Source organism: Ursus maritimus, unplaced genomic scaffold, assembly GCF_017311325.1.
Source record: "Ursus maritimus isolate PB19 unplaced genomic scaffold, ASM1731132v1 scaffold_22, whole genome shotgun sequence".
Classification (NCBI taxonomy): Eukaryota; Metazoa; Chordata; class Mammalia; order Carnivora; family Ursidae; genus Ursus; species Ursus maritimus.
Window position 1 is genome coordinate 47,646,584 of NW_024424675.1, and position 16,610 is coordinate 47,663,193.

Below are 16,610 nucleotides of genomic sequence, written 5' to 3' on the forward strand. Positions count from 1 at the left end.
AGTGACGATTGTGCGCCTTAGCCCGCGAAGTCCGAACCGGCTGACGGCGGCGGAGACGCGGTGGCGGTGCCCTGGCTGAGCTGGAGTAGACTCTTGGGGACCCCCGGCGGGGGAAGGCTGCCTGCGGAGACAAGTGAGTCGTGAGTCGTCGAGGCTCCGGAACGGGCATGTCCATCCGAGCGCCCGTCTCGGAACTGCAGGTCCCGGCAGGCCCAGCGCCGCCCGGGGCCCGCGCGCCGGTCTCTCTGCCGCGGTGCATTCTGGGGCCGGTGGTTTTCCTGCGCTCGTGGGCGGGGCTCCGCGCGTGGGAGCGGCGTTCCGGGCGGGGGTCCCGGCGCGGGGGGCGAGGGTCGTCTTCCAGCCGGGCTGGTGTCCGGGTGGGGTGTGGGTCTCCCTGCGGGAGCGGGTCTCCGGGTGGGGTGGGGGTGGGGTCTCCCGGCGGGGGCGGGTCACCGGGCGGGGCGGGGGTTCCGGCGGGGCCGGTCTCCTCGTGGCCGGGACTTGAAGGAGGGGCCGTCAGTCAGTGTTCGGGAGAACTGTTAGCTGGCCCCTGTGCCCAGGCCGCCCCAGGCCAGGGATCTGGCCTCTCAGGGTCTGGTGCACGTCACCGAATTGCTGCAGGCGGAGCGTGTGGGGCTGTGCGCGGCTCGGGGTCTTGTTACTTCTGTGAGCCTGGCCGCCTCTCCCTGAGCAGGATGGAGCCGCTTGGGGCCAGAAAGCAAGGCAGGGCCCACGTGTAGGTTCTTCCTCTCCCCAAGCTCCTCGTGACTGGGTGTCACAGGCTTGCCTTCGGACCTTGTACACGGGACAGACTGCCTGATTGGTGAAGTGGCCTGCTACGCTGGGAAGGCTGGCTGCAAACAGTCTTGTCCCCGTCTCTGTGTCGTAGGGCTTCTTGCGGACAACAGCCTCATGTCCCAGCGCCGTGGGCTGGCATCACTTATCTGCACTGGCTGAGATCCTGAGATGTTCAGAGGGGCCTTTGCCTCACACACTCACACAGTCTGCCTATCAGCCAGCCCCTGTGCCCTCTTGAGAACAGGCCAGCATGCCCAAGATAGCCCTGAATGGTGTGACAGTGGATTTCCCTTTCCAGCCATACAAATGCCAGGAGGAATACATGAGCAAGGTCCTGGAGTGTCTGCAGAAGGTACGGATGCAGATGGAGGCATTTGTGTCCTGGAAGTGGGTCAGCGTGGGCAGAGCTTCCGCAAAGTCCTAGTGTAATGTACTTGGACCTTCCACTTCACTCCTGCTGGGCCCTACTGGGTAACAGGCCTCCTTTTGGACACGGGACTCAGTCATAAATGGGGCCGGCATTCTAGGAGACACGATAGACAAGTAGAAAAAGACAGTTCTCACTCTGAAGGAGAGTCATGAGGTCATTAGGCTTGGGAGCACCTTGAGGGCCTCTCTGAGGAGGTGGCATTTAAGCTGAGGCCAAGTGTGGAGGAGCAGCCAGCCATCTGAGGATCTGGAAGAAGTATTTCCAATGGAGGGATAGTCAGTGTCTAGTCCTCATTTCGGAAGGGCTTTAAATCTCAGGGGCGAGCAGGAAGGCGGAAGGGGTGCAGGTAGCTTTCTGCTGACTTCCTTAGCACGTTCTCTTGTAACCTGCTCAGGCTCCCAGCCCGCGAGGGCTGATTCTGCAGCTGGGCTCCTGGCGGCTGTTGTGGGCACAGACTCGACTCCTGCAGGGAGGAGCCTGGCGCCCATTCCTGGGAGCCGGGAGCACAGTTTTGCCGATTTGCCTATGTGTCTCCCCAGGTTTGCTGCTCAGGTTCCCATCTGAGATGCTTATAGGTCATCAGGTTCATCTCAGTATGAAACAGCTGCATCCAAAGTCACAGGACAGTGTTCTCTGTGGATATTTGGCACCTAATTAGTCATCTCACTATTTGTATTAGGCTGAAAAATACTGTTGAGTTTTGAGTAATGCTCTGCAAATTGTTTGCTAATGCAGGCTGAATTAACCCATAGCTTCTGGCTTTCGGCTTGAGAGTGGAAGCATTGTCAGATTATCCTCTGTTCCTCAGGCCTTTTGCCGCCTACGGGTGGGTTCTGCCTGAGCAGAACTGTCCCGCTGGCTGGGCTATGTACTAGGCGGGCTGTGTGGTCTGCAGTGCCTCTCCCCCACTTCCCCACGACCTTGTTTCTGACCCCACTCAGAAAGTAAATGGCATCCTGGAGAGCCCCACAGGCACGGGGAAGACGCTGTGCCTCCTGTGCACCACGCTCGCCTGGCGGGAGCACCTCCGTGATGCCGTCTCTGCCCGCAAGATTGCTGAGAGAGCCCAAGGGGAGCTTTTCCTTGATCGCACCTTGTCGTCCTGGGGAGTTGGCACTTCAGATGGAGACATCACAGGTGAGGCTCCTTTCAGCCCCTCTGGGCCTCCGCAGAGAGGTAGTGAAGGGATAGAGTGGGCTGGTGAGGCTCTGGTGTAGAGCTGAGTAAGGAACGTTGTAGCTGTGACGTTCTTTCTCACCATCGCCTGGGAGCCTAAGGTCAGAGCCATGTGGTCAAACCAGAACACTGCAGATATCCACTTAGCTTGTTCCTGGGACCAGGTATGCAGGGCTGAGTTAGCCGAGTGCCCTGGGTTAACAGCACACCAGAACGTCGTCTCACGGAGCCATGATCTGTTCTGTTTCCTTGCGCCTGGGCAGGTTGCTACGCGGACATCCCAAAGATCATTTATGCCTCCAGGACCCACTCACAGCTCACTCAGGTCATTAGCGAGCTTCGGAACACCTCCTACCGGTAGGTCAGGCGGCGCTCACCCCTGCCTCTGTGTTATAGTGGGTTGGCCTTGGCAAAATGGTTGATGGTGGTGGCCTGCCTGGACCCCACTCTGGACCCCAGAGACCCACACTTTCTGCTTCAGTGAGCAGAACTGTAGTGAGGGCCAGGCTGTCTCTGCTGCCCACTGCTTATGAGAAAGCAGGTCCCATTTGATGTGCCAAACTTGGCTTAGCACTCTGAGCTCCAGGAAGGCGATGTGGTGTCTGCTCTGGGTGTGGGTCACTGTGGCTGGCGTGTGAAGGGGAAAGGAGGCTCTGCCTCATGTTGGAGCCCTGCAGAGCTGTAGGAGTCCTGGGGTCCTGTGCCAACCTCCTGTGTAGGGGGTATGGAGTTGGCGGGGTCTCCATAGAAGTTCGAGGGTCCCCTCCCATCTGCCTGTTTCCCCTGCCTCGTCTCCTTGCTCACACTGAGCCATGCGGCAGAGAAACTGCGTCCCAAGCAAAGGGTCCATTCCGGCCGCAGCCACTCCTTCTGGCTGCCTGAGTGCACATGTGAGCCATGTCTCCCCGTGCTCCCCGTGGGCCCCACACAGCCCACACCTAGGCTGCTGGATGGCACTGGGGCTATTACTCTCTGGTTCTTGGACCCCATGGTTCTCTCTTCTGCCAGGCCTCGGGTATGTGTGCTGGGCTCCCGGGAACAGCTGTGTATCCACCCCGAGGTGAAGAAGCAGGAGAGTAACCACATGCAGGTGGGTTTCTGGGGCACGTGCCCTGTCCTCTGTGGTTCTTTCAGAGCCAAGCCCCCAGGGGATGGCCCAGTGAAGAGCTGGTGGGGGCAGGGCTGGAACAGGACTCAGGCTCCACACGCGGGCAGCACCATCGGCCCTGTGTCTGCCAGCTGGCCCAGAGCACTGCCCTTTCTTGACCATTGTGCTAGCTGAGGCTGCTTCCTTTTTCTCTTAGATTCACTTGTGCCGAAAGAAGGTAGCAAGTCGTTCCTGTCATTTCTACAACAACGTAGAAGGTAAGAGAGGATCCCTGGAAGCCACTCCTGCCGGTTGGTAAGCCTACAGCCGGGTGGGCTTGGAGCATGTGCTGCCTCTTTGGCCTCATGGCCTGCTGGCTTTCCCCTTTGGCCACGTCAGTTCAGCTAGGTGAGGTGGTGAGGTGAGGTGGTGCTGGGCACTGTCTCCTGACTGTGGACCTGCACTGAATTGTGTGCAGAAAGGTTCATATGCCAGGGCAGGAAAGGCTGCCATCTCAGAAGGCCCTCCTGGCCCGGCAGGCCTCGCTGCTGTCTGGGAGCTTGGATCTCAGGGACTCACCGTCCCCTGAGAGGAGAGGCTCCCTGGGCTTAAACTGTGCAAACAATGTGGTTACGCTGAGCAGCTCCTTCCTCCTGGGAGTCTGGAATTCGGGCGCTTGCCAGCCAGGGGTGCCTACGTGGCTGGCCCCCAGCAGAAGCCCTGGGCGCTGGGCCTCTGGCCAGCTTCCCGGGAGACAGCATTTCACATGTGGCCTCAGCTCATTCTGGAGCAATTAGCCTGGGAGAGGGTTCTGGAAGCCGTGCCTGGTCTCCCGAACTCCTCCCCAGGCTTTTCCTTCTACTGATTTTGCTGTGTGTCCTTGGGCTGCAATAGGGCACAGCCTGGGTGTGTCTCTCCCTGAGGCCTGGGAATCCACCAGCCTTTGGTGCTGTGGGGAGGACAGCCTCTCCCAGAGGTGGCTGAAGTGACCAGCCCAGGTTCATGACAGTAGCTGGCCCGGGTGTGGCTTGATGTGTGTGAACATTGGAGTCCCGGCCCTTGATTCTTGGTGCTTACTTTCCTTAGGTCCAGAGTGGAGGGCTGGTCCTGATGCCCTTGACTCCACATCTGTCAGGTCTTTGCTTTTCCACCGTGTGGCTGCCCCTCACATCTGTCAAGGACTCCTGGAGCCAGAGGCAGTGGCAGGGGAGCTTCTCTGTGCTGTGGTCTCTACAGTTTCCCATCGCAGTTAGGGCTCTGTGGCGTGGGGGCATTGCACTTCAGTGGGGTCGGTGTTCCCTGTTTCTTGCCTCAGGGTTGGGATCAGATCCCGGCACAGGAGTGACAGAGGCCCTGGGGCACTCACAGGGCACTAGTGCCGCGGTTTGGGGTGCCCGGCATTGCCAGGGCAGTGCTTGCTTCCAGAGGCCTGAACTGGGGCTCCCTCACCTCCCAGTAATAGGCATCCCTGTGCCCTGTCCCTGGAGCTCGCTCTTCACCACCTTCTTATCGGCTCTGTTGTCTGGTCTGGTGGCACCGAGAACCCTCGGAACAGCAGTGAAGGGTACATGGGAAGCATCGGGCACCAGCCTGGCCTGCGGTGTCCCTGCATGAGGGCAGCTGCCAGCCCCTGTGTCCTGGTGTTGACTCTTGCCCCGGTCTGGAGGCTGCTGACGGACTTGCTCCGCTTGCTCTGCTTGTGTTAGGCCTGTGGGTGTCAGGTGGCTCTGAAGGCATTTTCCCCCCTTTGCTTTGTCCACCTTCTGCTCACAGCCCTCCCACGTCAATCCTGCTTCTGCATGGGCCTTGGGGGTCACATCCGTGATGTTCAAAACGGAGTCATCTCTCTTTTGCTCCATTGTGGCTGCCTCTGCCCACATACCTGGCAAAGGGGTGAGTTGCAGGTGTCCTGTTCACCACATACCAGAGCCTTGGAGCAACACCTGGTGGGAACTTTTCCAGCCACCTTTCCACATTTGTTTGTGGTTCAGCTCTCTACTCTCCAGCCCTTTCCTGCACTGCTGCTCACCTGTAACTGCACTGCCTCACACCTGCACCGCCCCACACCTGCACCGCCCCACACCTGCGCGGCCGCACACCTGCCCTGCTCCTCACCTGCAGCGTCCTACACCTCCAGCGCCCTACACCTGCAGTGTCCCACACCTGCGCTGCCCCACACCTGCCCTGCTTCTCACCTGCAGCGTCCTACACCTCCAGCACCCTACACCTGAGACGCCGCACACCTGCGCCGGCGCACACCTGCCCTGCTCCTCACCTGCAGCATCCTACACCTCCAGCGCCCTACGCCTGCGACGCCCCACACCTGCGCCGCCGCACACCTGGCCTGCCCCATACCTGCACTGTTTTGTCTTGCACCACCCCGCAGCTATAGAGCCCCTTACCTGCACTGTCCGCACCTGCACTGTCCCACACTCGGACTGTCCTCAGCTGCAGCATATTTTACTGTACTTGGTGGGTGATGGAACAGGAAGGGGCCAGGAGTTCAGAGGAGGGGTGGGAGCTGAGGGGCACTTTCAGCCCACAGTGGAGGTGATGCTGGAGCAGGTGTGTGCTGGCCCCCTGTGCTGTGGACCCCACCCCACTGTCCCGGGCCGTGCATGGCAAAGTGAGGGTGTTGTCGCAGCTGTCCTGCTGGCTCCAGGCTTCATTGGTCTCACCTGGTCCCCAGCCTCCTTGCTTTGCTCTGGCTCTTGCTGGTGTCCCGTTGGAGGTCCGCGGCACATCGTTGCTGTGTCTTAGCCTCCTCTGCCCCCGTGACATGGGATGTGAGGGGGCATCGCCAGCAGCTGCGCAGCCCTTGGGGAGAGTGAGCAGAGATTCCGGAAGGGGTCCGAGAGGAGGAGAGGCATGTGTGGAAGGAAGGAGAGGGGTGCAGAGTTCGAGTTCTGCCCCACCTCTGTTTGGGGGAGCAGGCGAAGGGCCCTGCCAACGACTTGCAGTGTCTACATACTGGGATCCACCCTGGCTGGAGCCCCTTCACCACTCTCTCCTCTCAGCCTCCCCTGCTCCTTCTTGTTGCCCCCCTGTCCTTCAGGAAGGCTGCTGAGCTCCAGGCTAACCTGCTACAGAGCCTGTGGATTGGCTGCTCTGTTGCTGTGGAGCGCACAGTTCTTTCTTCTTCTCTCCCTGCTGTCCCTGGGGGCATTTTGCGGTTTGGTCACCATCAAGGTGTGTTCTGGCCTCTGCAGTGAAGGACCGGGCCTGGTACCTGCCACAGTGGGGCCGGGAGCCAAGAGTCTGTTTCCACAGGAGGCTGCCCTGGGGCTCTGGGGTGTGTATTCAAGGAGAGCCCTGGTCCTGCCCGCTGGGTATGGGCTCCTGAGCGCCTGGGTTAAAGCAGCTCCTCAGAGGGTTCCTGGGGCCCCAGTATGGGCTTGTGCCCCTTCTTGAGCACCTTTCTGCCCCGGGCCACCTGGGCAGCTAGCAGGGAGTGGTGCTTCTCGTGGGCTGCCATCATGAGGCAGGGGCCCTGGGTCTGTCAGGCATCAGGTGGGTTCCACCTTGAAGCCCCCCACCCTTCCTATCTGCCCTGCCTCAGGTCTGTGCTCCTGCACCGTTGACGTGTGGGGGGAAGTGAAGAGAGAAAGCCACTTGCTGCCAGACTAAAGCCTCATTATAGAACAGATGCTTCCAGGGCACGGCCTTGGGGATGTGTGGGTTGGTAGAGACAGGCTGAGGGACTGCGCACACTCCTCCAGTCCCCAGGGGTCCCCTTTCCTATTAATGCTCAGTCTCAGGCCAGCAGCCACTTTCTGAAGTATAGAGCAGGGCTCTCTGAGGATTACTTTGGGTATGGGGTCCTTCCAAGGTCATTCTGAGACTCACAGGGCAGGAATTCTCTCTGGTGAGTCCCCAGGTGGTTGGGTGCCCTAGTCCTGCCCGGAGGGAGAGTCACTGCTTGGGCATCCCTCTGGAGTCTGCAGGGACTCATTGGGCCTGAGGACATGTCTTTACTCTTGCGTGTATCCCCAGAGAAGAGCCTGGAGCAGGAGCTGGCTACCCCCATCCTGGACATCGAGGACCTGGTCCGAAGTGGGAACAAGCACAAGTAAGACCCTTGTGGCCAGGCAGCAGCGGTCGCGTCCTTCTGGCACAGGTTCTGGCACGATGAAGCTGGGCACGCCATTTCCTTTGCTTTGCTGCGTTGACTAATCACACGACTGACGGTTGTTCGGTGTGGAAACAAATGGTTTCGAATATGGGGGAAGCAAGGAAGCTCCCCTTGCCTCCCAAGGTGACCACTGTGCCAACAGGCAGCCCTGGCCTCCTGACGGACTCACTTCGGCTTCCAGCAGCCAGCGGACATAGTGCTGACCTTCTCTACTTGGCTAGTTTCCACAGAACACGCTTGCTGTTTTGATCTTTGTGTCGACCTCTTACGGCTTCAGGGCTTTGAGTTGCGTTTAAGACAGGACTGAGCATTTCCTTTGTGATTGCCGCATTTCTCTAACCAGGAATAGGATTGGGGTTTTTGTTTATGTAGATTTTTAAATAGCTGATCCACTCCCATGGTTGAAAACTGGTGGTGTACACTGTAATACAGTGAGCCTTCGTGCGGTCCCCAGGCCCCCGGCTCCCATCTGAGCCCCCGTGCAGCATGAGGCTCCTTCCTCTTGCTTGCCCATCAGAGGGCACAGCGTCCAGCCTGGCCACAGGCCCTCAGCCAGTGGGAGCCCCTCCGAGGGCCTGAACCTCCCTCCTGGCTCTGACACGTGCGTCCCTCCTCTCCACAGACTGTGTCCGTACTACCTTTCTCGGAACTTGAAGCAGCAAGCCGACATCATCTTCATGCCTTACAACTACTTGTTGGACGCCAAGGTGAGGTCTCAGCCCACATAGCTGAAGATTCTGGATATCAAGGGGGCGTCCCTGGGTTCGTAAGGGGCTGTCAGAGCCTTTGTCGGTTCAGTTCCTGAGACCAGACCCTCAGAGCAGCAGGCATGTGTGTGAGGACTCGGCCTCCCTCCCTGGTCTGGGCGCAGTTGTGACCACCCTGGGACCCTGGGTCTGTTGTTCTGAGCTCTCTGAGAGTGGGTGGGCTGGAGGAGTGAGGAGACCCCATGGGTGCCTCCAGGGCCAGTCCCTGGCCTTGTCCTGGCGGCTCAGCTTCTCTCTTTGCAGTTGGGCACCGTGAGGCAGCTCCAAGAGTGTGCTTCTGCCCTCCCTCACAGTCGTCTCGGGATGCGTGTGTACACCCATCTTCGCACACCCCTCTTGTTTTAACGTGGGGGCCTCACGGTCCACGTGTGCAGTGACTTGTCCTTCATGTAACAGTGACATGCGAGTGAGCTGCTGTCTGGGCCCTTGCTGATTCATCCATTCAGCACTGCCGTGGGGTGGACAGACACGAGCAGGCAGGGCGTTGGTAGTGTTCAGTGTTCGGTGGCGGTGAGGGGAGAGGAGCGTGGAGGGTGGAGTAGGTGCCGCAGGGCAGGGAAGTCTCCGAGGAGCAGCCTTGGGGCCAAGGAGGGGGCAGGGAGCGAGCCGCTGGAGCCGCGGGGAGGAGGAGAGTGGGAGTGGGAGAGCATGGGTCTGAGGCAGTGCAGACTCCAGCACAGAGAGTGGGGGTTTGTGGAGTGGCTGTACGTGAGCTCGCAGACTTGTGCGGTCAGCCCAGCTGCCTGGCCCAGGCCCCGCCCCAGGGCAGGTATGGAGCCCCTAATAAGGCGATTCTAAAACTGACCTGGGAACGCAAAAATGGAAGGGGGGCCAGGCAGTTTTGACGGAGGACAGAGTTGGAGGGCTCCAGGACTTGGTGTGGACATCGACCGAGCCACTGGCCAAGATCGCACAGTAGTGACGCCAAGACACCCCCACACGTGGGCAGTTGGTTTTCAGCAAACTTGCCTAGGTATTTCAGCGGGAGAAGGAAAGGTTTTGGGCTTTTTTCCCCTAAAAATTGGTGCTGGAATCATTGGATATCTGTTGGAAGGGAATGAGTTTCAGCCGTTACTTCACACAGCACAACTCCGAACGTAAGAGCCAGAAACGGAAAGCTTTTCCAGGACAGAGCAGGGAGGACAGGCCGAGCTTTCTTAGCTCAGACACCACGCACCAGCCACAGGGAGAAACCAGTACGTTGGAGTTTACCATGATTCAGAGCCTTAACTCTTAAAAAGCATGGAAAATTAAGAAAATGACAGCAAGTCACAAAGGGAGAGAGTTTTCGTGGTCCCTTCGTCTTTGAGAGGACTGTGCCCGAGTCTGTGCGGCGCCCTCGTGACTCAACCAGCAATCCCCGAGAAAGAGAGCTGGGCAGGCCACCTCAGCCTGTGCGTGGAGAACGTCCAGCACCACTAGTCTCAAAAAAACGCGGGTTAAAACCATAGGGGGATGACCCTGCGTTCCCCCCAGAATGTGACCAGTGTCCGCTGAGGCTCCGTGGCCGTGCAGGGCTCAGCCTCGGCTGCTGGTGTGTGAGGGGGTGCGCTGGTCTGGAAGCACGCCCGCGGGAAGGAACTGGCTCCAGAGCCTTGCTGACTGGGGCCGACACCGGGGGCAGCCCCGTCCGTTGGCAGGCGGGTGCCCCTTAAGCAGCACCACGGGCAGCGAGGAGGGCTGAGCTGTGGCCACCTGCCGGCGACACACTGCCTGTGGGCTGGACAGATGAGCCCTGCTGCCCGACTCTGTTTCCAGGACAGCCTAGAAAAGGCAAATCTGCTCACAAGGAGCAGGTCAGAGGTCACGGGTGGAGGGGAGGGGAGTGGGTCTTATCTCCTGTTCTGGGTGGTGGCAACGCAGTGCTTACATCTGTCAGGACCCAGCTTCACACTTAAAATGGGCGCTTAATTTTATGAAAATTGAACAGAAATGCAGTTGAAGCAAAGAGGTACTAGTGTTGACCCCACCCAGGTCACCTCATCCCCTCCCCAAGTAAACACTAGGCCGAGCCCTGCTTTGGGCATCCTCCATGCCATGGCTGTGTGGCATGCTTGGTGTGGGGTCGGGCCCCCGCTCCCTCGTGCTGTGTGAGTGTTGCCAAGAGGGCCACCTGACGTCCAGCTCGGTGGTGGGTGGGTAGAGCCAGGTGGCCGTGGTATGGGTGGGGCTTCCCCTGTCTGCCCTGCCTCCAGCCCTGCACCCTTCCCCTCTTGCTGCAGAGCCGCCGGGCACACAGCATTGACCTGAAGGGGACAATTGTGATTTTCGACGAAGCTCACAATGTGGTAAGTGTCTGGGTGGTCTTTCTGCCACACCTCTCCTCCTCCGCGTCCCTGCAGAGAGCAGTGCACACCTTTCTGTCCAAGCCCTGGGTTAGATACACTGGCCGGCCCTGTGGTGCGTTTCCACCTAAAACCCTCACAGCCCCCCTTGGTCCCGTTCTCTTTGTCCCTTGGTAGTCGCCTGGCCTGATGTTTGCCCCCTGGTGACCACAGCCGGCCCCTCCCTATCGCCTCTGCCCTGCCCCAGCCATGCCTATGGCCTCTGCTCAGGGCCCTGTGTTTCCAGGAATGGCTGGCCTTGAGCAGGGTGTGGGAGGGAGGCCATGTGGGTCCTCTGAAGCCTCGTGTCCTGGGACAGCAGCAGCCACCCTCAAGCTCCCACTTGGTTCCAAGCACTTGTTGCCCTGGGAGACGATAGGCCCAGTGGGCCAGATCGGACTTTTGACAAAAGACAGACATCCTTATTTTTTTTAAGTTTATTTTTTTTAGTAATCTTTTTACCCAACTTGGGGCTGGAACTCACAACCCCGAGATCAAGAGTCACATGCCGTTTTGACTGAGCCAGCCAGGCGCCCCTAGAAATCTATATTCTGTTGGGAAATTTTCCAGTTATGAAGTTTCAGACATTGGTGTGGTTGTTTGGCTGTCTTGGGACCAGTTTGTGACCTGGCCTTAGAGACCGTGGGGTGGGGCTTGGGGGACCCTCTGCTTTCTGCATCCCTGTGCCCCTGCCGCCACCTTGGCTTCCTGGATCCCCACGTCACTGACCCTGTTGGGCTGTAGCATGGTGTGTTTGGACTCCCAGGAGAAGATGTGCGAGGAAACAGCGTCCTTTGACCTGACTCCGCATGACTTGGCTTCTGGACTGGACGCCGTAGACCAGGTTCTGGAGGAGCAGACCAAGGCGGCCCAGCAAGACGAGCTCCACGTGGGCTTCGGCGCGGGCTCTGCTGACTCCGGTGAGCCTACAGGCGGGAGGAGAGACGGGCTGCAAGGTGGTCTTGGGGGTCCTGGAGGCAAGTCTTCCCAGCTCATCATTTGGGGACAATATGAACTTCTTTAAGAGTTTTCTTGGGGCCTCACAGACCAGGCAGTAGGTACCACCCAACCTCTCCAGCATTTCTTAAAGACCTTTCCATACTTTCCCAGGCGGTATAAACTTTATACGAATGAAAGCCAGGGGCGCCTGGATGGCTCAGTTGGTGAAGCCGCTGTCTTCATCTCAGGCCATGATCCTAGGGTGCTGGGATGGAGCCCCGTGTTGGGCTCCCTGCTCAGTGTGGAGTCGGCCCCTGCATTATTGGGGTTACCAACTTCGATTACCCTGTTAAGTAATGACTGCCCCATTTTTTTGCTGTGAAGGTACTGTTCTGCCATTTGTAATTCGTCAGCAGTCTATGGCATCCGTGAATGATTTCTCCCTGAGTTAATGATTGCTGTAATGTTCACAAAGCCATGAGTCTTCCTCTCGATGCCTCTCATTTCTGAACCGGTGGGGAGCTGGCTTGCTCATCTGCAGAGCACGGGCGTGCACCGCCGGCGTGTGCAGGTTCGCGGCCCCACGCACACTCCTGCTCCGTCCAGCGCCGTGCGTCTCGCTCTCACTCACTCCCCGACCTCATCAGTGTTTCCGTCCTTCCTGTGCTGGTGAGAACGCCGGCTTCCACCGTGCTCAGCGTTTCGCTTACTGGTTGGATCCCGGAAGACTCAGCAGCTGCCCCCCTGTGATGAAGGAAACTTGCTCCCCGGAGCTGAGGGTTGTACCCTTCCTGTCATTACTCTGATCACTGGGGAGTCCTTGGTTGTCCCCCCGCCGCCCACTCCACGGTGGCTGCATTGTCATTTTAGGGTCATTTCTTATTCCCTGTTTCTCCTCATTGATTTTATTACTGGGCTTGTTCTTGGGTGTTTGAAACATGACTGTGATTCTGCAAGTCAAGGTACTTGACAGAAGTGTCTTGTTAGTCTCTGGTTAGTTTCTGCACATGGGCCACGCTGTTCCTTGTGGACGCGCATTTGCATGTTGCTGCTTTCATTTCTAGTGCGCCTTGCAGAGGCCTCCATGCACAGAGGCTCCCCTTCTCCGCCTCCTGCCTCCCCCCAGTGGACGTCCTGTGTCCGTCTGTATGACATCTGGGTTGTTTCCAACATCCTGTAATCCCAAGCAGAGCTTGTGACCGGGCGACGCACCTCCGGGTCAGTTCCAGGAATCGGGGCTGCTGGTCGGCAGGAAGCGTGCTGCTGTGCTGTTGAACCTTGGGCCCCGCGTGGCGGGTGCACAGCCTCGCCAGCAGAGCGCGACCTTAGGATTTTCATGTGTGCCGGTCTCCTAGATGGAAACGGCTCTCTAAGTATGGTTTTGGTTTGCTTTTCTCTCAGAAGTGAAATTGAACGTTTTTTCGGTTGTTGAAGGGATGTGTGTTTTGTTTTGGAAAGGGCTGTCTTAATGGGCATAAAGTAGCTGCTATCCTTCGTTTTCATGCGATGTCTTTGTTGTGTCCCAGGAAACCTCGGGGCGCTAGCCGCCTCCCCTCAGCCTGGTCTGACTTTCTCACACTCCCCCGTTCTCGATGCCCTTCACAGTGTGGAGGAGGGCCAGGGAGGCCTTTTGTGGAATGTGCCCTAACTGGGAGGCGTCTGCTCTTCTCATGGGTTTCCTGGGGCTCTGGGACTTGGGAGGAGGAGCACATGGATGCACTTTCTCGTCACACGCTGCCACGTGCCCAGCTGCCGACCCTGTGACAGGACTGTTGGTGTTGCCTGGGCCCCGGGCTGAGACCGTTTGCATCGGGGTCTTCGCTGCTTGCTGTTTGCCCTCCTCCCCACGCGGTCCTCTTTGGAAGGGGCTCGCTCACTGCAGTGCCCCTCTCCACGCTGTGCATAGGGCAGTGACGCTGACGGGGGCGCCTGGCCAGCTCGGTCAGTGGAGCGTGTGACGCGTGTTCTCGGGGCTGTGAGCTCGAGCCCCGCAGTGGGGGTGGAGATGACTTAAATGAATAAATAAAAAGTGAAAGAAAAGAAGAAATGCCGCCAGCTCACAAGCACAGAGCAGAAAAGAGAGAGACCAGCCGTGGCTGCAAATAACCCTTTGTGCTTCAGAGGGCGCCGTCTGGAGCGGAAGGACGGCCCAGAGGACGGCAGGCATTTCCTGTGGATCATGTGTCTGACGGGATTTGTATCCAAAACACGTAAGAAACTCTTACCACTTGAGGAAAAGACAACCCCGTGGAAATTGGGCAGAAGATTGGGAGAGCCGCTTCTTTTTTTTTTTTTTTTTTTTTTAAGATTTTATTTATTTATTCGACAGAGATAGAGACAGCCAGCGAGAGAGGGAACACAAGCAGGGGGAGTGGGAGAGGAAGAAGCAGGCTCATAGCAGAGGAGCCTGATGTGGGGCTCGATCCCACAACACCGGGATCACGCCCTGAGCTGAAGGCAGATGCTTAAAACCGCTGTGCCACCCAGGCGCCCCTGGGAGAGCCGCTTCTTCAGAGTAGACCTGCCATCGGTCAGCGTGCACACCCTGCGGGGCGGCCGTTGCCAAGCGGGGGGGCAGTGACCAGTGTTGGCGAGGGTGTGGGCCACTGGTTCGAGCTTGTCGCCGTAGCCACTGTGGCCAACAGGCAGCCCCTGGAGTCTCTCCTGGAGACCGTGCGCCTGGCTTCGCTCAGGCCGCTGGCACAGAAGGCCGCAGACACCGTGGCTTCTCCTGAGGCCTCGCCTGGCGGGCCAGGTGCCAGCAGAGCCGTGTCTTCCCGTCAGGAGGCGTGCTGGGGCTGCCGTTCGCCATGTCCCTGGGAATGTCGTCGTGCTCAGTGCTGCGGGATGGAGAGAGGGTGATGTGCCAGCTGTGTTGTTCAGTTTACCAGGAGGCAGAATTTTATAAAGATGTTCTTTTCCTCAGTTGTTGCTTGGTGCTACCATTCTTACAGGAAAAGGAGGATGGGTACTTGACTTTTTTCCAGCGTTCATTTGGGAGTTTGAATTTATTCCTGACTTGTAATCGATCCCTTGTCCCCTCAGGAGGGGAGTAGTTCAGTGTCGTCAGTGGTACTTGTGTTTAAGCGCAGACAGTGGTCTCAGTCCATTGTAAGCCTCGTCGTCATTGAACTCGAGGGGTCCCCTCTTCAGCTGCTCCCACGGCCCTGCCAGGCGCTGATGGGGAGTCGGGGTTATTCCTCACTCACGCTTCCTGCCCCACACCCGGCATCAGCCATGTCTCCAAGGAGCCTTGGTTTCCTCTCATGGGAGATGGTCTCTCAAGACCCACCATGCGGGCACGGGAGCCCTCTGTTGCTGGCTCAGTCATCATCCTGGGTCTCGGGCGAGCAGGGCAGGGAGTGCAGCCCCGTGCCTGAGCGTGCCCACAACGTGTCCTGAGCTCGCACTGCCGCTGCGGGCCCACGTTCGGGCTGTAGGGATCTCAGAGCCTCGTGTCCTTGCCTGGGGTTATCTGCTCCACGCCTACTTGGGGGAACAGGCAGGAACCCAGCCCGAGTGCTGGCTCTTCGGGGCGCAGTGGGTGGAAGTAGACCGTGACCATGCATTTGCTGCTCTCCCAGGGCTGCACATGGAGCTGGAGGACATCGCGAAGCTCAAGAGTGAGTGCTGCCCTCCCCCACTGCCGGTAGCTGGGCGGGCGGCACCTGACGATCCCTTGCCCTGCAGTGATCCTGCTTCGCCTGGAGGGGGCCATCGATGCCGTGGAGCTGCCTGGGGACCACAGTGGTGTCACCAAGCCAGGGAGGTAAAGGACAGTGGGTGTGCCAGGCTGTCCTTCTGGTGGTCCGCCTGCCCTGCCCCCACGCCTGTGCGGTCTGTTTGGGTTTTGGAGGCCCACGAGGGGTCTGTGCACTAGGTGGTCGTGGCAGCCTCGGGGCTACTGTGGGTACAGGCATGGCTCCTGGCCCGGGCCTCCCCTGCTGGCCCAGTCCTTTAGCGCGAGACGCTTCCTTCTGCATCTTCCCATCAGCCACCCCTTGCAGCCTCCACAGGCCCAGACAGCTCTGACCAGGCACAGGGCAGCTGGATTTATTTCCCAAAGGCAGACAAGGGATCATGGCCTGCCGCTGGCTGTAGCTCTCCTCAGGGCACAGCCGATGGCTGTGCTGGGATCCAGGCTCTGGTTCTGGAGGTGTGGAATGTTCTAGAATGTGCTGGAGCACTGCTGGCTGCCTTCTTCCTGAGCCCGTCTGCTGTACTCTGCTCAGAGCCTCGCGGGGCTCCCACTTGCTTCCCAGACAAGCCAGGCTCCTTGGCCAGCCCTGCCCATACCTCCGTGGCCCAGAAGGCAGGACCGGCCTCCCAGAGCTGCCCTTGGGGCCTTGCCTTTTCCTCAGCACTCAGGGCTCCCCAGGGCACAGGCCTCTCCCCTCTGGGTTTGGCCTCTAGAGGGCTTGGTGCTCGTGTCTGAGGGAAGGGATCTTCAAAAGCCCCCGGCTGTCAGCAGCTCCCTGAGCGCAGCCGGGCGCCCCGCCCAAGCCTCTTTCCTCTACAGCTACATCTTCGAGCTGTTTGCCGAGGCCCAGATAACGTTTCAGACCAAAGGCTGCATCCTCGACTCCCTGGACCAGATCATCCAGCACCTGGCAGGACGTGAGTCCCCAGCCTGCCCTGCAGCCCGTGGCTGTGTTGGCCCCCACACTGGGCCTTGACTCAGGGTCGCAGCCTGCCACAGCCCCAGGCAGGAATGTCACCCCCGGAGCTCCCTTTCTGACTGCGACATTGGGGCATCAGTGCCGTTGGGTGGCCGTGTGTTTTGTAAAGCACAGCCCAGCTTTTCTGTTTCCTGGTCAGCCCCTTTAAAGGAAGAGTGGTGAGGGACCTGGTGGGTCAGTGAGCCGCGGGTCCCCCCAGCCTCTCTCCTAAGACCTCCCATCCTGTTTCCACCCCGAGGCGGCACTGCGGAACCACTTCTGCTGGGTGGGGTCTCGTT

At 59.0% G+C, this 16,610-nt stretch overlaps 1 protein-coding gene across 1 annotated transcript in view; it reads left to right on the forward strand.

Annotated features, from left to right (window-relative positions):
• The window catches only part of RTEL1 (regulator of telomere elongation helicase 1), a 29,266-nt gene continuing 12,656 nt past the window's right edge, over positions 1–16,610 (forward strand). Inside the window, 13 exon segments of the mRNA XM_040638613.1 lie at positions 1–133; positions 890–1,150; positions 2,170–2,365; positions 2,668–2,761; positions 3,413–3,494; positions 3,709–3,769; positions 7,485–7,560; positions 8,246–8,330; positions 10,613–10,678; positions 11,481–11,634; positions 15,238–15,276; positions 15,344–15,422; positions 16,173–16,270. Of these exon segments, the coding sequence (XP_040494547.1) occupies positions 1,049–1,150; positions 2,170–2,365; positions 2,668–2,761; positions 3,413–3,494; positions 3,709–3,769; positions 7,485–7,560; positions 8,246–8,330; positions 10,613–10,678; positions 11,481–11,634; positions 15,238–15,276; positions 15,344–15,422; positions 16,173–16,270 (1,132 nt within the window). The 5' untranslated portion in view covers positions 1–133; positions 890–1,048.